This window comes from Brachyistius frenatus, unplaced genomic scaffold, assembly GCF_029030835.1.
Source record: "Brachyistius frenatus isolate BFR_SWC_R1_liver_20210118 unplaced genomic scaffold, ASM2903083v1 Contig_89, whole genome shotgun sequence".
In the NCBI taxonomy this organism is placed as follows: Eukaryota; Metazoa; Chordata; class Actinopteri; family Embiotocidae; genus Brachyistius; species Brachyistius frenatus.
The window spans coordinates 276,438-300,763 of NW_027210688.1; the positions used below are offsets into that span (position 1 = coordinate 276,438).

The 24,326-nt window shown below is 40.4% G+C and overlaps 1 protein-coding gene across 1 annotated transcript in view; it reads right to left on the reverse strand.

The window, feature by feature from the left end:
• Positions 1 to 4,834: 4,834 nt before the first annotated feature.
• The window catches only part of htr4 (5-hydroxytryptamine receptor 4), a 112,561-nt gene continuing 93,069 nt past the window's right edge, over positions 4,835 to 24,326 (reverse strand). Inside the window, exon 7 of the mRNA XM_069710089.1 lies at positions 4,835 to 10,653. Within this exon, the coding sequence (XP_069566190.1) occupies positions 10,566 to 10,653 (88 nt within the window). The 3' untranslated portion in view covers positions 4,835 to 10,565. The remainder of the gene's footprint in view (positions 10,654 to 24,326) is intronic.

Sequence of the window (24,326 nt, forward strand, 5' to 3'; positions counted from 1 at the left end):
ACCGTCACTGTGTTAAAGGTCATTAGACTCCCTGTGGAGACATTACAGAGGTAGAAACAAAGCGCCGACAGGTTGTAATGGATGTATGTGTATGTACTGTGTTCAAAAACGCATTAAGGCTGTCAGCTTCATCACGCAAAGCTGTTTTTGAGAGTTTGGGATGTTTGATGAAGAATGAAATCTGCTGTCTATTTTACAATTATGATTTCTCAGCTAGATCAGTCAGCAGCGGCATTAAGTTTGTAATTCATGTAATTACATGAAAGCAAGATTGATGGATAGCAAGATAATTCAAGTTTTAAAAAGTGATTTTCACGATGCAGCAAACTGCAGCAGGAGGTTGAAGAAAGTGGCTGAACATGCCAAACTGTATTACAGACATCCATCATTATGTGTCCATCATTATGTATAACGTTAGAATATGAAAACATGCTTTGGACGTGAAAATAATTCCGATAGGTTGGATTTGGAAGGAAATGTGCTTTGTAATTGAGGTAACCCGGTAATCGCGGCAAAGCGTGAAATAGTCACGCCCGTACACTACAGCAAAACGTGAGATAGCCACGCTTCGGGCTGTCTATGCGTGAAAGTTACATTGTGACGTCCTGGATTCAAAACCTCTTCGTCCTCCTTATACCATCCCAAAAAAGTCCTTTGTACTCAGCCTCAAAACATCTGCTGAGGGACCTTGGTCACAAGATCACGGTTACAAAACGTGCAACTGTCACGCCTTAACAGCCCAAAGCGTGGCTATCTCACGTTTTGCTGAAGTGGCCGGGCGTGTCTATTTCACGCTTTGTCGTGATACTGGGTCAGTTAAGGGGCAAACAAACATCAAGCTTTTAGGAATTTATGGGTGAGGATCTCATTTTGTACAAGATTTAGTCCCAATATTACAAATGTAAGTTTTCATGCTCAACATGTGGAATCATTGTGAGAGATGATTGCGGTGGCTCAGCTTCAGTTTGGGGCTCCTGTGCCGTCATATGTCTGTTTCCTTGGCAGCTTGTCGCTCCCGCAGACAGGCAACGGTCGGAGAGCTGTCCTCAACGTGTAACCGCATTAAACTCTCGTCAGGGAGGATTTTCTCTTCCTAATTGAATTGACTCATTAATGTGCTCTGGCTGCTCCGGGAACTTCGCAATCTCTGTGTTCCCGTCTTGTCTATTTCTTCTCTTCTTTTCTTTTCTTTTCTTGGTCTATGACTCTTCCCTTTTCACTTCCCTTTCCCTTTAAACTTTTTTTTTTTAACCCTGGAATAAAGACATATTAAGAAAAAAAAAATAGAATTAGAATTTTTGAGAAACAAAAAGCAACCGTATGAAATCAATAAGTTAAATCTATCAGTTTTTAAAAATAATGTTTTATTTCATTACTGCCGACTATTTTCAAATCTAAATGTTAAGTATTACAGATTTTTGGTGGAAGAAACAGACAATGTCCAACATATTTTTTTGTCACAGTGTGGTAAAGTATTTACATATTACGACATTATAAATCTTAGATGTCTTAGAGAGCAGCAGACTCTGAAATCCTCCAGTCATCTTCCTACATTTATCACATTCATCAGTTTAAATAAAGGGCTGGCTTCATTTTCTTTTTGTTTGTGCATTTGGGCTTGGAAGTGCATTGTTTTCTTTTTTGATATCATTCGTATATGCTGAATTTTGATAAGGCAGAGATTGACTTAATTGCACATTCTTTTAAGCTAAATACAAAATATAGTGGAAAGAGATTTTTCACATCATAAGAGAAACAATGCACACTACTAAAACTTCCAAATTTTGAATTGCATGTTTATCTTTTTTGTCCAGTTTTTGCTATTTTTTTTTTTAATCAGTTGTGGATTCTTTTAAGAACCGTTGTGCAACTGTTGTACAACTTTTATTTAAGAGGACCCACTGCAACCGCCACCTGATGGAGAGGAGTGAAAAACTGCAGAGTGGACACTTTCAATGTCCTGAGGTTATTCTGCAAATGCATTTAAAAAAATAAATGACTTAATTGATTCCATCACATCAGAGGTCTAGGCCAAAATTCTGGCTTCTAATCTCTTCACCAGTTACAATCAATACCGTGTAGATTAACGGTTTGCTGGGATGTGTGCTGAATATAAAGCCGGGTTTCCACTGACATTAAAAGTAAAAGAAAATTAAACAAAACTCAAGTTCACTGCGACGAAAGAATCCATAATCACATTTGATTCATAAGAAGGTTAAAAAATCTTCAGTTATGTACTTTATATCTGTCGTCATATCTCTGTGATAACCTCAACATGAGCCCTCTGTGCCGAGTTTAACAACAAAAAAAGTTGATTTGTGTGTTTCTCCGAGGATATTTATCAGGTCTGACCGTCTCTGTCGACGCTGTGCAGAAATTACGACGTGTGGAGACGGAGAGAATCGGGCCGAGCTGGATCCAAAACATGCTGACACAAGCAAAGCGAAGCTCAACTCCGATCCGTCAAACTGAAGCTGAAGTTAGAACTACGAGGGAGTAATATACACGTCATTATTATTCTAGTGTGATTCATTATTCATTATTAGTGTGTGTGCGTATGTTTACATGCACGTTCAACAGTACATGTACACACACACACGTCTCCCTATGAGAATGTGTATGTTTAAACATTTTGAACACGTCGACCATTTGTTTTTGATTTCCCAGTTTCTCGCTCCTCGCCGCCGCAGTTTAAAGCCTCACATCATCTGTCAATGACAAACAGGAAGCTTTCAATTCACAAAGCTGTCGGCTGCGTGTTTACAGCAGCTCCGAGAAGCCTCAAGAGGGAAAATATCAATTTGGAGTATCTGTTTTGATTTTAAACGTGCAAACCTCATCAGAGTTTTTCTCAGTATTAATGATGAAACACTGAAAGAAGACAGTTGAATCATAAAAGTGAGTTATGGATCATATGTTTCCATTAACATGCTGCCAAGAAGGACTTTGACTTAAAAAAAAAAAAAAAAAAAAAATGACCTGTCAAAAACTGTTTTTAAGAGAGACGATGAAAGGTGACACAGATATGATTCATTACATAACATATTTAATAGTAGTCCAGTAGTAGTATCAGTAGTCCGTAGTGCTGCACACTACTTGTGTATCATAACGGGGAAAAGACTCCAAACTGGTGTTTTGCTAAGATTTGAAAAGAAGAGAACTACTTACTTGCAGTTTGGACACTGTGTATGTGCCACAGTAAGAGTTTGGGGGAAACGGCATGAAGACATATATAGACTACAGGATCGGAAGCTAATTTGCATTTGACTGAATCTTCTTCATGACTGGAGACTGAACTGAACGTTGTGAGATTGGGACAAAGAATATTTGCATATTTCAAAACTCTGTAGCTTTTCTTTTTTATCGGTGCCAGAGATGATGATCAAACAGAATTAAAGTTTTAAAAGGAAGTTTTTAATAATTAAATATTTTGGCAGTGATGCATTATGATACTTTAACTCCCTGTTTACCCGTCCGGATCTGTTATTAAAGGGTTTTGGCTTGAATTATAGATTAAAAAATATCATTAAAATTAAAAAAAAAAATCCTATTTCCTTATCCTCTCCGCTGCACAATTACATTCTGAAAAGGATGAACCCGATTACATTGAAGGACTTTTCCACTGGGTCCTTAACCTTCTAGCCACAGTGCTGCCAAGTCTGTCTGCCTCCGCCAACCAGTCAAGCTGCTGTTTACATCCGAGTCTTTCTAGACTGTGGACAATTAAGACTTTAGAGGACACTGGCCAATAAATCTGATTCTGATTGAACACAAAATTGTTGCCATGACAGCAGATGATACTTCAAATATGGATGTTGCTTCAAAGAAGAATAATGCCTGGAAGAGTTTTGTCCCGGTGAAGTTGACCTTTGATCTTATGTATATACAATCCAATCAATTAATCAATCATTTTATCCAATTAGACACTGTGTCTAATATTCTAATATCAAATGTTGTCATACATAGTGTATGAAATCTTGCCACAACGTGATTTGTGAGGTCTCAATGACTGTTGACCACCAAAATCTGATCAGTCTATCTTTGGGTCCAAGTGAACATTTGTGCCAAATTTGAAGAAAAACCCTTCAAGGTGCTCATGAGAAATCACGACGAGAAGAATGCGATGAATGTCAAGGTCACAGTGACCTTAACCTTTGACCCCCAACATCTAATCAGTTCATGCAAGTGAAGAAATATTATGTCCACTGTTATCCTAATCCAGTTGAAATTTGTTTACATTTTTTGGGTGCTTGAAGATCCAACCATCTCGAGAGATTTACGACGTCAACTCTCCTTTTGATCCGCTTCTGTTTGCCCTGTTAAAGTACTGCATTATGTTTCAGTACAAACTCCACCCCTTCCTGTATCTGTTTCAAATTAAAAGCCCTACTAGCATTTCAAAAGACAGAAACCCCTAATTTCTTAACAAGGCTTTTATTGTGAAACATTTTAGGGAAAGTGTTGTGGCTGAAATCGTGAATCCAAAAATTGTCATGATTGAGACTTTCCTCTCGGAGAAAGCTGAGATGGTTGGTGACGCTCCTTCTTTTATTCATCCTTGTCAAAGTATCTCCGTTAAGATGAAGTCCTTTAAGTGCTTTATCTCGACGTGGGTTTTTCTTCCTGAACTGCCGACTTCATCTTCCTGCGTGCCTCCATGTAATCAATGCTTCACATACAAAAGAGGAAACCGAGTTGAAGGGAGAGCTCGGCTTCGCTTGTTCGAGGAAAGTAAGCGCTTTGATGAAGTTTTAATCAGCGGGCTAACCGACGCCCGGGCCGTTATCAAAGTCAAAAAGGAAGCCAACACCGGGATTTATCAACATCTCTTTAATCTTTAATTAGCCTTTATCAGAACTGTCACATAGCAACAGAAAAAAGTCGTACTCATTTCCAGCTCCCTGAAAGAGAAGCTTTTTATGTTCTTTTAATACATGAAAATACCCATTTTGTTCTGTCAAAATAAATACTGAAGGGTTTTTATAAAAAGTCTTTTTTTTTGTCTCCTTTGGACAGTTTGTGGGAGTTTTGTTTTCTCTTTATATACACATTCATGCCGTAAGCTGCAAAAAACAACAAAGAAATAAATTAAAAAAGGGTTTACAGATACGGAGCAGGAGTGACAGAGAATAAAACTCAGGAAGTTTCATGAGTAGCAGCTATTGTAGAAATCCTACTTTATGCAACACATTTGTATGACTAACAATATTCATCCCTTAAATCCAAGCAACATCGTCTCAATCAGAAGGTACCAGCTGGACAATTTACCACATTTATTTTATATTTATGGCCCAAAAAACTTAAAACAAATTGTGTTGTAGGACTTTGACAGTAGCTGCGTCTGGGAAATTCTGCAACGGACGTTTAAGAAGGCAGGTAAGACGTCAAGAATATATTCAGGGGCATTTTCATTTTGCAAACAAAAAAGGCAAAGAGGCTGCGCTGAGAACTTCAGAACCAAAGAATTACCTGTGAGGTTACATGAAGTACATAATCCAGCATTTGAAAAAAAAAACCTCTCCTACATGTAAAAAAAATATATATTATGATGGAAAAACTCTTACTGGAGTTTTTTTTTGAAAAATACGGAACCATTAAATGCAGGAATAAAAGAAAAGAAAAATGGAAATGAAGTCAAGGTACATATTATGGGATGTTTAGGAGGCTAGAGGCTTTAAAGGCTACAGATTCTGCTGAAGGAAAAGAGGAAAAGACTGAACTTTCAACCATTAAATGCCTTAATTATCTTCTGTTCTGCATCTCCGTCAGCTTCACGCAGAAACACTTCATTTCTGCAAAGGTGAAGCTGTCCGGAGGTTGGCAAAGGATTTAAATGCTATATGTTTGTTTGTGTTAGTGGCAGCTGCTTTCCATCTTTCTCTCAACTATCCAGAGGTTTTGATTTTATCCGACAGGCTTCCCAAAATCACATCAGTAGTTTTGGAGGGACAACAAAATGTTTTCACCTTTTTTTTTTCTTTTCTTTTTATCTGATTAGTTCATTGCCTTTTTTTTTATTTTTTATTGGTGGTTGTTAAAGAGAATGGGAAGTTTTTCCTTTTGCTTTTTGTTTTGCTATCAAGGCTTTTTCTGCACGACAACATTAGCTAAACTTCAAGTTGCAGCTGTGACATATCAGACAATTTACAGTTATCTCTTAAATACATTTACCACAGTTTGAAATGAGCCTCCCACATTCTCTGTTAAGTGACTCTTCCATTTTTCTCTTTAGGTTGTGGTTTCCTACACATCCCAAAATAACTCCCAACAACCTCCAGAGAAAGAAGGTTCGTTTCGGTCCCGCTGGGTGCTCGGACATTCAATCCTACGGCTGCAGTCACAGAAGAACTCCTGCGGTTGCGTGTTTTTCTCGGTGCACAAAGTGGCATCCGTATTTCTTTTGCAAAAGCAGATCATTTGTGCAAAATGGAAATTTTTTTGGGGGGGAAGAATTACAATTTTGATGCTTAAAATGATTCTGGAAAGCCAACTGGACATCAGACGAGGCTTCTTGCATTGATCTTCATCTTTTAATGTATGAAACAAATCTTTCGGCTGATGGAACATGGAAGCGTCGAGCTGAAAAACAATACCACTAATAAACCAAAGAGTTTCAAAAATTCGCAAAACTCGAATCCAAATTTCAACACGAGGATGGTTCCCATGTTTCTTTGAAGTAGTGGAAAAAAAAACATGACCCCCTTGAATCTCACATGGTCTTCAACTCCTCAACTGCGTGTTCGGTTTCCAAATATAGTCTTCCTCGCAGATTTTGGCCCGTTGACTTTCACGAAGGTATATAGGCGGGCTTAGGTTTTCCTAATTTTAGACCATATCAAAGTGCTTCCCATCAAAAAAACATGTGCACACGTCCTCACACAAGACTGGACACACACACACACACACACACACACACACACACACACACACACACACACACACACACACACACACACACACACACACACACACACACACACACACACACACACACACACCGCCTGACATTCAGACTCACAGATGTCATGGAAACTGCAGATCTGGAGGCGGGTGGTTGTTGAACAGCAGTGAAGAAAAGACCATCAAAACATAGAAAAACTCAAAAGGAGTTTCTGTCTCCTTTATGGAAAAAACAACAAACAGGTGTTTGGTTTGAAAAGAGAATTGTGGGTTTAAAGATGGTGAAAACATGAATGTGCTTATTAAAATCTACTGTCTATTATTAGTTTATATTCTACTGTCTTTGTTTCTGGCTCTTTGCCACATAATGCTGTTTTAAGTTTTGAGTTAGTCATCAAGGAAGAAAATGTAATCATTTTCAATCATGATTTCAATTTTCATAACACTAGTAACTGATTTCACGCTCAATTCACTCTACAGATGAGACATATTATCATTGTTGGAGATGCTGAACAATCAGAAGGTTTAAGGCCATTTTACTCGCAGTAAAACGATAATATTTCACTTCCAGTGAAATAAACTGATCAGGAAGGCATCAAATTAAATTTTACTATTCAAAGTCAAAATAAAACTTTTGATTTTATTCTTTTTTCATCTGCACGTCATAATTTGCATTTGTTTTGATAAGAAATGCCTTCACAGATGTACGTTGTAAATATTTGACAAATATAGGGTACGTGAAGGGAGAACAACACTAACTACTGGTCTGAAAGCATTAGTTGCACAATCAAAGGCTTTATAAAGAACATGTGTCCTCTAGATCTGAATTATTTTAGGACACTAGACATGCATTTGAAAGCTAATACCACCCACAGGTTGTTTTTGGGAGAGATTATCAATTTAAGGAAGACTTTATGTTCCATAATACCTCTGTAGAATATATCAGACGTCATTAAATTGATCCGTAAATCACAAAAAGAAAGTGCTTGTGCTTCAATCATGGAAGGGCTCACAGTTTGATTTAAAAAAAAAAAAAAAAAAAAAAAGGCGAAAAAAACTCAAAACAGCAAAGAAAGAAATGCATTGACGTGCTCGCCAATGAAAATAAGAATTTAGAAAATATATAATATTCTCAACCAATAACAATGAAGGAATATTACCGATGGAAGTGCAGCAGTTATTCAGCAAACCTAAAATCCTCCTATGGCTTCATCTCTATGCATCTTTTTTTTTTTTTTTAATTATGATTATTTGCTGCTCCAGAAACAACACATCATCCAACATCACTTCTCATGACTTTTTTCATGAGTCCAGCAGCAAAGTTGACTAAAGGCCAAACCACAGCTTGTTTTTATCAGCTGATGTGAACACCAAATAAACACGAGTTTATGTGAATTTGAAAAATTCATGAGAACAAAACACTCATTATTAATTCCAATTACCAAAATAGGACTTCTCCTAAAGGTGTCCAGTGCTTCACTGTGTGTCCTTTTGGATTTCACGTGGTAATTTCACTTTATGCAAAGTCATAAAATGTCTGATTTCCCTGTGCTGGTCCAACAGTGAAGTGTTTGGTAGATATTCTTGTATCTGGAGTAACATCATTACCAGTTGATGTCATTTCTGAAACACGACCTCCTAAACTGGGTCAACGGGCTCGTCTCCGGGACGATTTGTAATTATAACACTGACTCGTCAAGTGCTTTGTGGCTTTTTTTTTCTTTGTGTCAGTGAGTCGGCGCTCAGCAGGGTTTTCATCTGATTAACTGATCTGAGGGCTGCCAATGTCCCCGTGAAAGTTTTTTTTTTTTTTTTTTTTACATTTTCTTGTTGTTTTCAACGATTTTCTCTCTCCATGACTTAAGAAAACCAACATTGTTTTTCATGAGAGATCTCCACCAACTTATTATCTGACTCCAGATGTTCCACTTCCTTCACCTACTAGTTGCAGGCTGTTTGTTTGTTTAAATTGGGCCTCTCGGGGATTATAGCAGAAAGGTAAATCTGAGATTAAAGAAAACTATTTTTTTTTTTTTTTTACTTTCAACATCAGACAGGGGAATTTCTCACAACAGCCTCTCACGGCGAAGAAAGCGAAAAAAATAAAAAAGAATATCGAACTTCTACAATGGATGCATGTGCAGGATTCATTCGTGAGCATGATTCACTTGTTGCCTAAATGAAGTCATTTCCCCTCAGCGTGGCAGCAGCATTAATTAATACTTTGTGGAGTGTAAGTGGTCCGTGGAGTGAGACGCATCCTTCGGGGGACCGACGAGTGGCCTTTTGAATTTAAATAAATCCTGTTGGAAGTTTTTACACTGAATGGCACACAGAGAGATGACGATGATGGCTTGAATAGGAATGACGAGAAGTAAACTAGAAAAAAAAAAAAAACAAGCAAAAAAAGAGGACAAGGACGAGTTTTGTTTTATGAGTTTGATATTTGACACTTCTCCCGTTTCCCTGAATATAAAAACACACGGAGAGATTTCTACATTCTTCATCGTGGATTCTCCGAGGCGAGTGGAGACGGAGGAGAATAAAACGGCGTGGGACGATGGGGAGAGGGTGGGGGAGGGAGGGTGGGGGCATTTTCATACAAAGTCAAGGACGTGTACAAGTACGCGCACACTTTTCATGAGCACACTTGAAAGCGTGTGTCACCATGGAAACACACAAAAAGAAAAAAAAACAACTTCACATGTAATTAACTGCATTCATGAGCAGCTTTCATGTGTTTTGCGTTCCTCTTGATTTCTTATTGCGGAGAACAATCGTTCGGAGGGAGCCGGGCGCAGCGACGAACACAGAGTGTGAGCTAGCAGCCTCTGTAATAATAATGCACTTCGACAGTTTAGGTCAAGGATTTAACGCCGCCTTGCTTCCACATTTTCCCCTTCAGCTTAGCGAGGATTTAAGCAAAGCTGGGAACCTTCAACCTGGGAGACAAACAAGGTTTTTCCGGCTTTGTGTCAAAGGCAATAATAAAAAAAAAAAAAAAAAAAAAAACAGGTTCTAAACTTGTTTAAAAGCTCTTTTTTTTTTTTTTTTTGCCAACTTGTCATTTTTACAAGGAACAACCTTCGAAAAATTGAAAAAGTCAAACTTTCTGGTTTCTGACTGGAAAACAACAAGGGAGCGTCACGTGATGATGGGAAATAGTTCCACTGTTTTGTGTATCAAATAGCTTTGGCAGCACGATTCACTTCGATCACGTCTCGTGAGATTCTCCTGACACACACACACACACACACACACACACACACACACACACACACACACACACACACACACACACACACACACACACACACACACACACTTCGCCACAACCTGCCCGGGGGTTCTGGCCGAGTTTTCGACCGGGCCGGCTCGGTCTCTGTCGGGCCTCCGGCAGACAGAAGAACTAACGGAACCAGAGGAGCTGCTTTTATTCCAGCAGGTAAAAGTTTTGGCTGAGCTTTAAAAAATAAAAACAGCAGCAACCGTTGGTAACGTCTGGCTCCTCCGTTTAGATCCTCGTCCGGTCCCGTCCGGGAGGCCTTCGGGTTTTGGAGCTCTGCTGGATCGGCGTTTGGATTCCAGCTCCGGGTGTGGTGACGGCTGCGGCGCGGCGAGAGCCGAGGCTGTTGGAGATGCGACCGCGGGAGTCGTTGTTTGGGTCACAAGCAGGACTCGTGGGACTCTGTGTCGGTGTGCAGAGACTTCTTCTCCTGCTCTGTGTGGTTCCCGTTGGAAAGGACAGAATACCTGCGAGCACAGAGGGAGGCAGAGGATGACGCAAACGCAATGAACTCGTTGCAGGTTTAAAGGAGCATTGCGTAATTTCTGACCTTTAAAAACAAGATAAAAGTACGATTTTAAAACCATGTATCACCAGAAAAAGTTTATAGATGAAATAAATCTGTGTTATGGCCCTTTTAATCGTATTTATATACTTGATGGCAACCATGCAACCTACATTTTGTAATCGACCCACGATAACAAGGACGAGCATTTTGGTGGCCGATGCAAACTGATGACACGTGCAGAATATTTTCCAGTGTTCATCCTGCTTTAAGCATCCATTTAAAGGTACATCAGAGTCTTCAGACAAATGGATCATTTCAATAAATAACATATAGAAATACATTTGGGAAGTAATCAGTGAGTCTCTGCGTGTGATTTGTGAAGAAACTTCTCAAAATTTGACTCATTTATGTTCAATATTTTGAGGTTGATTGTTGGATGAAACAATATAAATATGTGAACTCAAGAAATGAATTAAAGAAATAACCTAAAAGATGATTTTACTTGTATTGAGATTATCTATAAATTATAACACTTGGATATGTTGCCATGTCATACATGTTGTTGTTGTTGTTCAATACTGCAGAAAACACTTCCATGATCGTTACACACTGAGAACCGGTCATTTGTATTTCAGCAAGTCCGACAACTATCAGGCTTTGACTTTAATCTCTACACAGCTCACGGATTTTTCTCTTTTCAAACTGTGAAGATGAAAACCCCGAGCGGCCTCGACAGATTCCAGCGTCACACAGTGACAAGCACCGAACGTCTGACATCAAACTGCAGCGGTGGAACATGAAAAGGTTTTGTCTCTCTGTCCACCGCTGTGACGGCAAAAAAAAAACCACCAAAAAACAACAACCCACCACCGGGCTCTCAACAAAACAGAGAAAGGACGGCGAGCTGCTCCGGTTGCTCCGGTCTGAAATAAAAAGCGTCACCGGGATGCAACAACGACAGTTCAGCACAAAAACACAAGTTTTCTGACAAGCGTCAAAACCACGAGTTTAAAAATCGGCATCAGTCCCGGTTGGCCTCCTCCAGTCTGTTAACCACCAAACAGTTGGGAGGAGAAAGACCCTTTTTATAAGAACATACAGTACTTACTAAATACTTTATGATATTCTCCTGAGTCATTTCTCCATATCGTCCTTTCTTAAGTTAAAAGCGATCACTCAGAGGGTTTCTGGAGTTGATGGAATGAGAGTAAAAACCAGACTGAGGAGGCGCAGATGCTTCCTTCAGTATCTGAAAAGGTTTTTAATATGCTCTGCATCTGTGGTTTCACACGTGTTCGCAGGCAAAATGTGAGCTGAGCAGAAAAACACGTGTCCGAACTGACGACGCTTTCACAATGCGATGAAAGTTTTCTGGCAAATTCAAGTTTTCAAGGCAAATTCAAGTTTTGGTTTTGCAGTTGCGGTTCGGTTCACTCGTCTGGCTAAAGTTGAGAAATTTGAGATGTTGAAAGCTTACAAATAAACAAAGTAAATGAACCTTCTGTCGGACACAATCTTTATAAATTTAAACACATCTGTTGCATCAAAAGAAGAAGAATTTACGTCACCTGTCACCCACTGCATGCTGGGTGCATTTCAAGTGTGTGTGTGTGTGTGTGTATGGGGGGGGGGGTGCACATTGCACCAGTGGTTACCATGACAACAGCAAAATGTTCCCACTTCTTTTGATCCGCTCCCGTTTGCCCTGTTAAAGTTATCGCATTATGCTGTGAATAAAAACTCAACACTTCCTGTATCTGTTTCAAATTAAAAGCCCACGAGCATTTCAGTCGACACAAGGAATCGCAATCGGACTGAATTTGGACAACGAAAATTTAGATGAATGATCCAGATCAACTTCTGAAAATATTTAATTGTTGAAGTTTTTTTTTAAATTAGATTGATTGAAATATACATGTTTGACTATTGTATGTGAACTCGCCTCCACATTGGTCACGCAACCTTGAAAACAAGCCACAACTTAACCACACTGCAAACCGAACAAAACAACGATCAAAAAATATAAATTAAAAAAAGTTAAACGAGAGAATAACTACAGTTTACATGTGTTTGTTTTTCTAAGTGAATCAAATTCATCTGAAAAAAAAACCACGTCGACTGCAAAAACAAGCTCAGCTGTCTGCTGTGATGTTTTACTAAACGGTCAAGCCAGCGACAACAGGAGCATTTAGCAACACCAAAGATGAACGTGACTCAGACGGCAACGATGCTATATATAGATATATATATATTGCATAATTGGATTAGACAAACAATCTAACAGAAACAAATATAAACATGACGTCAGTGCACAACAACAGGCTCGTTAAAGTGATCTCAACTGTAACGAGTCTCACTCGTGAAGGCTTCACTCCATTTGAGTGAGAGGAATTCCCTGCATGTATGCGTGAGTGTATGGAGAGTAAATGGTTCTGTACGTTTTGTGTGTGTACAGAGTGTGTGTGTGTGTGTGTGTGTGTGTGTGTGTGTGTGTAAGTGTGTGTGTGAGCAGAAGCCTCACCGCGGTCTAAAACCATTACGAGCTGTTTATACAAACACCCCCGACCAAAGACACTTCCTGCTGCCAAACTGGCCGTGAAATGCACCTTCCAGACAGCCGCGAACATTTAGGGCTTTTTAAAGGGAAACATGGCTGCAGAAATCTCGCCGGAGCAGAACCCAGAAATTGCTGCCACATTGCAGCGTCGACAAAAAAAAAAGAAGAAGCCCAGCTGGCCTCACCGCGGTGCCGCTGCCGAGATGATATCGCTGCTCGGCTCTTTGGAGGAAACGAAGATGTTGGAGAGTCTGGAATTATTGACAACCTTTTATTGATAAGATAAGATTTGAAGTCCAGCCACGTGTCATGTCGAGGCTCCCTTGTGTTAGCTAATTATTTAAACTATAATTAAAGCTATTACAAGCTATTAAACACTGATACACTTCTGCTGCTTTGCTGAATGGAAATAATAATAATAATAAAAAAAAAATATGCAAAAAGAATTGGCTGTTTTTCGCCTTTAATGGCGCTTTGTTTTTGTATCTAATGTGTATTTTTATCATGAAATTGTTATCTAAATTCGTAATTTGCAATGAAATATAAATATTTATAGAATCAAACAACCTTGAAACCTGAACAGTCATGTTAGTATGAGCTGTGTTAATATTGCGGGTCAGAAAAAGAGTTAATAGCCACACAAAAAAAAGAACATTTTACATCTGAGAGAAGCTAAATACATAAATCTCTACATGATTAACTTCACTTTGGTAAAAACCCAATTTAAGTTGAAATAAAATCATATAAAATACATATTTTAAAAATATATAAATTCACATACATGACATGAAATGTATCGCAGATTTGATAAGATTATAGCTCTCCTTTCAAGCCGTCGATAAATGATTGAAACTCCACGGTTTCATTAAAACTCATGTCGGTGAAAGCTCGAGGAAAAGAAATGAAGAACGCAGTGAAAGCTCGACGAACTCGCTCCACAAACTGTAAGTGCGCTTCGTCTGAAGCATGTATTCAATTTTTTATTTGGATCGAGCGAAAATTCAAAGCAGGACAATGTGGCCGGGTCCATCCTGTGTTTATTTACGGTATTGTTTGTACACAGCCGAGCCGACGGGCCAACTGGCAGAGCGGGAGACAGGATGGAGATTTGTTTAATGAGGCCGAGGGGGGAGACAGAAGGCCCGGATTACAAGCAGACTAAACATTTCTACATATTCTGGGCAGCCGCGTGGCGAACATTCATCTCCGCAAAGCTCCTTTCAGCAAAGACCTCGCATGGAGCCGGACATCTGACGTCCCGTGTGGACGAGCGGGAGACGAAAGAGAAACTTTCTCAACGGAGATGAATCTGGTGTCCGTCCAAATCATTTACATATTTCATGAGCGGCGATCTCGCTGGCAGATGACAACATCGTATTTCAAACTTAAAAAAAAGTTGATAACGTTTCATATTCTTTTGTTTTTAGTCGGTTTGAGTTTGCAGACACTCGATGCGGCGCTTCTAAAAGCTGTTAACTTTCCCACAGAACGTGAATTTGGGGCAAAAAGTTCAGAATAAAAATGCTGACTTGTCGAATTTGTGTGTTCTGAAACTTTAAGATGTCTTGGAAACAAGTATTAGTTGAATTTATAGGCTTATTATTAGGGATGAGCGAGTACACCATCATCTATCTGTTAAACCAACTCAATGATCTGTATCTATACTCGGAGGGGGCGGGGCTTAATACAGAAGTGGGTGGTGCTTACACTGGAAATTGGCGGGGACTAACCTGGATTTGTTCATTTAAACCTGAAATTGATAAAAATTATAATGTACTTATGTGATTTTAAAATGAACAAACCAGCCTGTATTATGCATCGCGAGCCTCAGTACAACTTTTCCCGACACGATAATGAAGCGTCTCATGTTTGGGGTTAATGTGATGCACTCTTTAGCATTATCCCCACAGCGGTCTTACTGCACAGCATTAACCTGAGAGATAACCTTATGGAAATGAGAACTGTGTGTGAAGGAGATTTTCATTGCGTATGGATGAAATGAGGAAGTGATCCTACGAAGGCTTAACGAAGGTTAATTTACAGGTTAATACAGTGGAGGGACAACACTAAGAGATAACGTTTTCACCCAATGGGTCCAAACATACAGTAACGTACAGGGAAGGTTTGAAAATGATGCCTTCAATTAAAGAGATACAACTTCCTCTCCAAACTTTGTAAAAGAAAGCAGCTTTGATATTTTAATAAGGTATTTTGTTCTTTTGGCATGAGGTCGTGTTGGTAATTTGAGACGCTTAGAGTTCATGATACAGTATGAAATCTTAAAATTGGATAATGGAGGGCGGCTGGATATTGTATACTGAAACAAAACCACCTCCTCTGATGGCCAGGTTTAGTGACGTGAGGGCACAAAATGTGACAAGTGTTAATATGAGTCACGGAATAAATTAATGTATTTGTTTTCTGCATGACTGACAGGAGAAATATATAATTGCAGCAGCTTTTTTTTTTTTTTTTAACCATTCAGTTGCTCGACAAGCGATCCAATCACCCAAATCTGCATCCCACTCACTCTCCCTCCTGATGACCACTTCATCCTCTCTGCACTTTCTCTAATCACATACTCGGTCTCTCTCCCTCTCCACTTCCCTCTGATGATCCTACTCTCTGTCTGAAGAACGACATTATATCATCACAATCAGGAGCCTCTTCTCCCCTCTGGAGTTCTGGTTCTGTCCAGGTCACCGTCTACCGAGGAGGCAAGTGGACCGTTTTAGCCGGCAACAACACCAGAGCTCCACTGGGATGCTGATGAAAGGGGGAGGAGGGGAGGAAGGTGTGGAGGGGTGAGGGGTCGAGGGGGGTCAGGGTGAGTAGAAGAAGTGGGATGAATATGAGATGAATGCAACGGAGCCGGATTTGAATAGAGAAGAGATTACGCAGCGCTGAGCTAACGAGAAAGAAAGCCAGAGGAAAATCTGATGGCGAAAATTATTCAAAGTTTACACCCACGAGGAAGGTTTGCTTGAAGCTCAACAACAACAACAACAAAAAGACAAATACGCAGTCTGGCAAGAGCACACTGACTTTCAGAGCGTTTCCAAATAAGAAAAAATAAAGCCAATAATGTTTGCACACACTGACCTTGAAGGAAGATTTGAAATCCTGCACAAGTAGGCAGGAGTATTATGAGTCCTCAGTGGAAAATGAATGACCGAAGATAGGTGTCGTCACCTCAATTACAGAAACAGTGAGGAAAGTTTTGTGTTGGACGGTTTCGACGAAGATAGGAGGGTAAAAAGAGAAAGGGAGAAGGAGACAGGAAATAATTTAAAACCAAAGGCAATTCAGGGACATTTTTTTTTTTTTTTTTTTTTTACCCGACCCAGTATCATGGCAAAGCGTGAAATAGACACGCTTTGGGCTGTTTAGACGTGAAAGTTACACATTTTAAAAGTGTGAAACGCACTAAGGGACCGCAACAGAGGCAACAAAGGACATTTGGCTCCATTTTCGTCCACTACAGGATAACGTGTAACTTTCACGCCTAGATAGGCCAAAGCGTGGCTATTTCACGATTTGCCATGACACCTGGTTGTTTTACCTGTGAAAAAATAAATAGAAATAGAAAAGTCAGAACCTTCACATGCATGATGATGACTTTCAGCCAGAATGTTGACTCTGGCTTCAGAGTGTAAAAATTCAAGGATTGAAGTTTACAGAGCTAAAGCAGCCTTGCTGACATCAGGTCGACTGAAGGAATCAGAAGTTTGGACTTTCGTGGGATTTAATGTTGCTGGCTAGTGTTTCTTCTCTCATGTTCAATGAGGTCAGAGGACACACCAGAAAGCAGTAGGGAAAACAGGGATTTTTTTTAAAATTTTTTTTTTTTTAAAGAAATCTGCAGCAGCCCAACACAGAAAGTGAGAAGAGTGAAATACTGGAGGACTTCAGCTGCATGTTGTTTTCAGTGATCGAGCACCGTGAACATTTCTGAGGGACGGAGGTGGGAGTTTAATGAGAAACTGGTGTGAAGTGGGCAACGTTGGGTTTTGTAACTCTCAAAACTTTTGCACAAGCAAGCTGGTAAGAAAACGGTGGCCGAGTCAAAACCCCACCGCAGCGGTTTGTTCTCTACATTTACTCTTTTGATTCAGTTTAATCTATCTCACCAAATGTTTTTTTAATGAACCAGCATCCGCAAACACGACCGCCGCGGGACGGACGTTAAGAGTTCCTCTGAGACCCGACCGCCCAAACATAAAACGGCAGAGTTTAAAGAGAAAGTTTGAAGTCCAAAGAGCTGCCCGGCAGCGCGGTATGGGTTTAATGGCACCTTAAGCTATAAATGAACCATATCTGGCAGTATTGTAAGATTACCCTTTAGCAGGGTATACAGGGTAATTAGCACTACCTTCACTTTTAAGCTTATATCTTGGTTGGTGTTGGGACTAACCATTCAAGCTATATCTTGGTGGGGTTTTTCAGAATAATCTAGACTATCTAAATCTTTTATCATTTAATTTTTTTTTTTTTTTAAAGATTTTTGTTGTTATTATTTATTTTATTCTTACAAAGTGGGATGTAATGTCTTTAGGGGTTCTTAAACTGCAGCAACAGTTTCAAGTTGGCCAACAGAACAACTTTGCTCGAGCTTGATTGAGTTACTAAAGCAGGTCAAAATGGATCAGTGTGAAGGTTGTGTCCCTGGAGCCCACTGGGAGGACTGAATAAATGATAATGTACCTTGTTCAGTGGTTAGTTAGCTCACTGGCTAACCTTTATAAGCACGGCCAATTAGACACCGACTTCACTTCGGGCCAGCTCGGAGGATTCAAGGCGACACATCAAATTGTCTCTGAACCTCAAGTTCAGCTTTGAAGTCACCGACTTGTAAAGTGTCCCAACAAGCCGCTGATGAGCTTTTTTGCTTTTTGAAAATAATATTTGAACCTACATGAAAAATTCACCCTAAAAGAGTGCAAGAAGTGGAGACCAAGATGAAAACAAAATGTTCCTCTTCAGTCATCTCTCCGCGGGTCGAAACATTAAGGAGCCTCATCGACGCTCTGAATACGACACGTTTTGTCCTGCAGTTCACTTAAAAACACAAAACAAAGCAAGGTGAGAGTTTTGAAGTGTTCAGAGTCGGATACGTCGCCGAGAAGGACAAACTCCTGATTTTGTGCATCACGGCTGCTTCTGCTGATCAGCGTATAAAACACCCCCGGCCTTTCCCTGTTAGGATCTAATGACAGTCAGCTCCCCCGCTGAGCTGTGTGGGATTAGACGGCACAGCAGAGCGCTCGCTCACTGCAAAACCCAAACTTTCTTCTCTGCTTTAGTTTTTTTTAATCACTGCGATACATTCTGCAGTTTCAGGCTTAGTTTCGGAGACAGAAGGAGGGAGGGAGGGAGGGAAGGTGGGAAGGAGGGTGGGAGGGCGTCCGTCACAACCCTTCATAGCACGGCACTGCATCAGTGTGCAGAGGCATCAAAACGGATGAGTTTCTTCCGCCTGTTGTTTCATGTTTTTGTGTACTTCCTCCTGATAAGAGGTGTTTGGCTCACACAGATGAACCTCGGCTATCTCTGCGAGGAAACACTTTCATCGGAAATGGACCTTTTCCTGATAACGGGGACACGACGCAGTCAACACGGTCGGCACGCTCTTCCGTCTCTGACGACGCCTCTCCTCTTCGGCGTTCGAGTTGTTTTCTTTCGCTACAAAACCTTTATCAATAACTTTGTTGAGTTTCAATCTCCGCTGGCTTGAAAGATGGTTCTGAAAATCTCTCGGCCTTTCAGAGACTAGCGGTGTGTCATTTCTTCCTTTTTTTTTTTTTTTATATATATTTGCTGGAGTTGACGATAGATTTCAAAAACCATCCAGCAAAACGAAAAGTCCAAATGTGTCCATACGAGCTTCTCTAAACCGTTCCTGCAGCACAGTCCACTTGGCCTACCAGTATAATTAGAAAGCACATGTTTAAAATAGCAGAGCGTGATGGCCGATATATCCTCTGTGGTCATTTTGAAACTAGCTTCTCTTTGTCATTAGACATATTTCCAAATTGCACTTTTCCCCTCTAACCTCGCCTCTGTGCTCTTAAAGTGTTTCGTCTTTGCAAAGCGGGTCAGGTAACCGCCTGAATAACCTTTTTCCTCTGGAAACTAGTCATGTTTTTTTGTTTTCTTTTGCCAGAGAAGCAGCCGTCTCAGAGACCTGCAGCGCTGAAACACCGAAACCTCCCGCTCAGTTTGTCTCAGAACATTAAAACGGGACTTCAGTCGGGACACGACCGCTGAGGCATGAGGGTGAAGTATACGCGGGGCGGGGCCTGTGGGGAAGTCAACACGACACACGTGCACGCCTGAGTGTGTGCATGTGTGTGTGTGTGTATATTGTACGTGCTTGTGGGCCTACGCACTCGTCACACTGCTGAGAGTGGGAGGTGAATCCTGAAGGAACATGCTGTGCTGAAAAAAACACAAGTAGAGTCGCACAAGCTTCAAGGTAACAGGGACATGGTTTGTTTGTGTGTGTGTGTGTGTGTGTGTGTGTGTGTGTGTGTGTGTGTGTGTGTGTGTGTGTGTGTGTGTGTGTGTGTGTGTGTGTGTGTGTGTTGCAGGAATAGGATCAGCTCACTGCCCCCCCGACCCCTGAGTGGATCCGAGGTTTGATTATTTCTGGATGACTGATATCTGCAACGCAACATTCCTCAGCTAATCGCTAACATGACTGAAATGAGGAGAAATCACCACCGTGTGCGTTTCTGTGTGTGTACATGTACACGTTGTGTGTGTGTGTGTGTGTGTGTGTGTGTGTGTGTGTGTGTGTGTGTGTGTGTGTGTGTGTGTGTGTGTGTGTGTGCGCGCCATATACCTGCATGTAAGTTGTAAATATTGATTCTTTTAGAAAGTCTTTTTACGAAGACATGTAAGTTGTAATCAAAAAGCTACGAATCAATTAAAGTGACGTTTTGGTTCTTTCTCATAAAAGAATAAAATATTTATTGTTTTTGATACATATTGTTTTTGGTGTCTGTTACGTATTAAATATCTTGATGTGTTTATGAAAGAGGAAAAGTGCAACACGTGGCCTTTAGTAAAGCATAGATTGGTGCTTTGGGATGATATATATTTTTTAACTAATAGACTAAAATGTTTCCTGTTCTGATCATATCTTAAAATATTGTTTTACACCAAAACAGTAAAAAAAAAAAAAAAAAAAAAAATCCATGTGAATAATACAAGTGGAACTGAAACTTATATAAATAATAATTCTAAATGGCTTCTTCAAAACCAACAAACTAAAACTGAACTGAAATTTATTTTGAATTAAAAGATGATTAAAACTCAGCTGTAATAACAGCAGCTAATTTGCTCATTTTCATGTATTTATATTATGTAATAAAACAGCTGGAGGACCTTTATGTCCAAAACAACACCACCTCCCGATACGTTTTCCACATTACTAAAACATGAAAAAATGTGTACCCCAAAAGTGGAGATGTAACTTTTTTTGAAACCTGTTTCTATTTTCTAATTTACTCTTTTGCAACAATATAAGACAGCAAAAAAAATTCAAAAAAAATAAAATTCAAATGCTGCTTACTGAGAAACAGCCTGGCAGTGTGAGAATCGAAAAATAAAATGTCACTGTAAACTCTTATTTTGCAATGTGCTTGTGGAGGTCCTATAATTTTTAAAACCAATGTTTGTCCTCTTTTCTGCATGACTGGGAATAAACTCAACCATCATTTTAAAATGTTCTGTACTTCATGAACGCAGCGGTCCCAAGACGACGAAGCTACCGTACGAAGTTGGACCGCCAGCGCTTGTTTTGACGTGTTATTGTAAATCCCCCTCCCCCCCTCCACCTCCGGCGTTCCCGGGAGAAGACGCATTAAAATATTTACCGTACATCTCGCCACAGCTCGGTCCCGCCGGCCTCCGCCAGCTCGAGCCTCGACTTCGTTAAGTCTTATCGGCCAAACCTCAACATTTCAAATAAAGAACGACTTAAAGCTCGCTGATGTTTTGATTCACTTCGGACAAACTGAACGCACGCGATGTTCTGGTGAGGACTTGGATTTATGCATCCTGCATGCAAAAAAAAATAAAAGATCGCCATTCTTTTGCCACATTGTCATTTGGCCCATTCTCATTATGAAGATGTATAATTCAGCAGCTATAATGACTCTAATAACAACTAAGGATTGTCATTAGAACCTGAAGTCAAATTAAGGGTTAAACTGAAGCTTCATCTTGCGTCGGGAGACCAGTAGGTCAGACAGTGAGAGGCTGACATGCGGATGTATTGATGGACATGTTCATGCCCTGCGTGGGGAGATAAGAGCTGAGCTGACGCCACATGTGAATCCGATTACAATTATATTGTAACTGCCGTTTGTCTGTACAGAGTTCCTGCACTCTGTCCTATTCGTGTGTCCTTGACCATCTGTCCAACCTACATGGACACAAGCTGTCACTCTCCCACACACTTTCCCAGCAGCCGACTGGGAAGCGTTTAATCCCAGTAGCTCCTTCTTTATTCGTTTTCTGGCGGTCCACCGGAAAATAATCCCGTCATTAATTAGAAGATAAACCTCAAAAAGCCGTGGTTTTTTTTGGGGGGGCGTGTCTTTTTAGATTGACAGTTCTGAGTTGAAGTCAGGTTACAGCTATCGGTGGGCGGGACGTAGTATCGTCGGGTTTCCAATCAGATAGAGTCAGATTCACCAGCTGGCTCCTCCCCCAGCTCCTCCAAATATGGTCACTTCCTGCTCCAAATCGCTCCGAACTAGCAAAGATGGTGACGTCCAAAATACCGAACTGGAGGCTTCATAAAGGCCGTTCACAAACCCAACGGGTGACGTCACTGCTGGTGGGAGAAAAAAAAATGCTCTGGCTTGTTTGTACTTCTGCAAACAAATTAAAATCATCTTGGGTCTTTATATATAAAATATAGTCGGGAGGAACTTGTTTTGCGGAACATTTCTACGTAGGGAGCCGAGGCCTGGAATAGAAACGGCTAAAACCCTGCAAATGGCTAAAGAGAACCGAGCAGGCCTGCCTCATTTCATGATCCAAATCTTTCTCAAAAATTGCCACACAGAGGTTTTTGTTTCTCATAGCAACGGTTAATTTGAAAAACAAAACACAGAGGTAGCGGAAGAGGAGGAGAACGTCGGCCCATTTCTTTTTCAGATTCATAACAAGTTCACATGGCTCCTCTTCAAACGAGTCAAACACATCAATCTGGAAGACCGGGATCTATATTTTCATTTAGTTTGAGGACTTGTTGAATCAGCTGTAAAATAATCTCCACTTTTTTTTCTCTGCACGTCCCCCCGCCCCTTCGGATCTCTGTGAGACGGCATGGATAGTGAAGACCGGAGGGTGGAAAATGTCCTGCCAAGCTGAGCTTTCTACCTGGCAGGGAGGGAAAAAAATAAAAAATAATATTTCTGCAGAGAGTCCCGTGAGACGAGGGGAAATATCTCCATATTTACATGATGCTCAGAACGAAGAAAATAAACAGACCTCCATAAACAGACGAGAAGCAATCATGAATGAAACCTCAGAGACTCAATATGTGTTTGTGTGAGTGTGAGTGTGTGAGTGTGTGTGAGTGTGTGTGTGTGTGTGTGTGTGTGTGTGTGTGTGTGTGTGTGTGTGTGTGTGTGTGTGTGTGTGTGTGTGTGTGTGTGTGTGTGTGTGTGCATATTTGTGCATTGGGTTTCTTTTAAAGTTTTGTGTGTCAGCAAAATGAGGAAAAAGGAAAAAAAAGAAGAAGTGTGTGTGTGCTTGAGAATAGAAGAAAAAGATGGGGAACAAACAGTCTTTCTCTTTTTCACCTCGCATCGTGCAGCCTGAAAGATTTATAATCCAATATAAGAGGAAAGTGTACGTGAATATCGCTGCCTATACATGAGCTGAGGTGAAGCTGCTTCCTGCCCGAAGGTAGAACGTTGGCAGAGTTTCGGGAGAATCTCTACAAAAACTCTAAATCAGCGCAGAGCTCTGCATCACACAACTTACAAATATCTCAGGGAATTTAATCACTACGATTATTTGAAAGGTTTTTAGTCAACATTTGCATCAATTTAAACCAACGAAATGACACTTTGCATGCATGAAAAAGACAGTTCATTTAAAAAAAAAAAAAAAAAAAAAAAAAATCAAAACCAAGCAAATCTCTGGCTTAAAATTCCCAAAGGTCTCCAATTTCTCCAGACCTGCACAACCTCCACAAGTTGCATGTCTAACCATGCAAGAGTTACTAATCATGCAATTAAAAGTATGAGAAAGATGCATTATCTATCTATTTACAAGAAATATTACAGTATTAAGGAACTCGATGCGTGTTTGTCCCACAGTGATGGACAACCCACGTGTGGCAGCTGTGAGCCACATACCGCCCGTTTCTGCAGAACTTTTCTATTGTGTGCGCATGCAGATGTGAGCCAGATGCATCTACGTTGTTTATGGTAATCGCTGTCTTTCATCTGGGCCGAGTTGACAGAGTTGTGTGTGTCTTCGAGGGACATAGAGACAGACAGGGAAACAAACAGAGAGGAGAGAGGTGGAGTTAGCGAGGCAGCGGCCCACACAGCGCGTCAATTCAATTAGGAAGTGAAAATCCTTCCTGAGCAGTTTTAATGTGGTTACTGATTGAGGACAGCTCTCCCGCTGCACACGTGTTCAGTTCAGTCGGGTAATTCCTGCTGCAGCTACTTGGAAAGCCGCTGCAACAGTCCAGTTCAAGTCCAACAGAACCACATGATAGCTTGGCCTAAAAGTAACACACAGCTTTCAGGGCCATTAATCAACTCGGCAGTGACAGAGCAGGTGAATGGGGATCAACAGTGGGGGGGCTGGGAGGCGCCTTCATTTATGATTTGAAGAATATTTTCAACTGGAGTCATGAAACTTTGCATTAAATCTTTGGTTGAATGGATCAACTGAATCTGTGTTTCGAAAATGTATTTGACAGTAATTTAATTGTAGAAGAATTGTACATTCACGAAGGTTTTTGTTGGTCGTTCGCTGTCTGTGGTTTCAACAAAGCAAAACACCTGAGCACGCCTCGTTTTAATACCAACATGTTC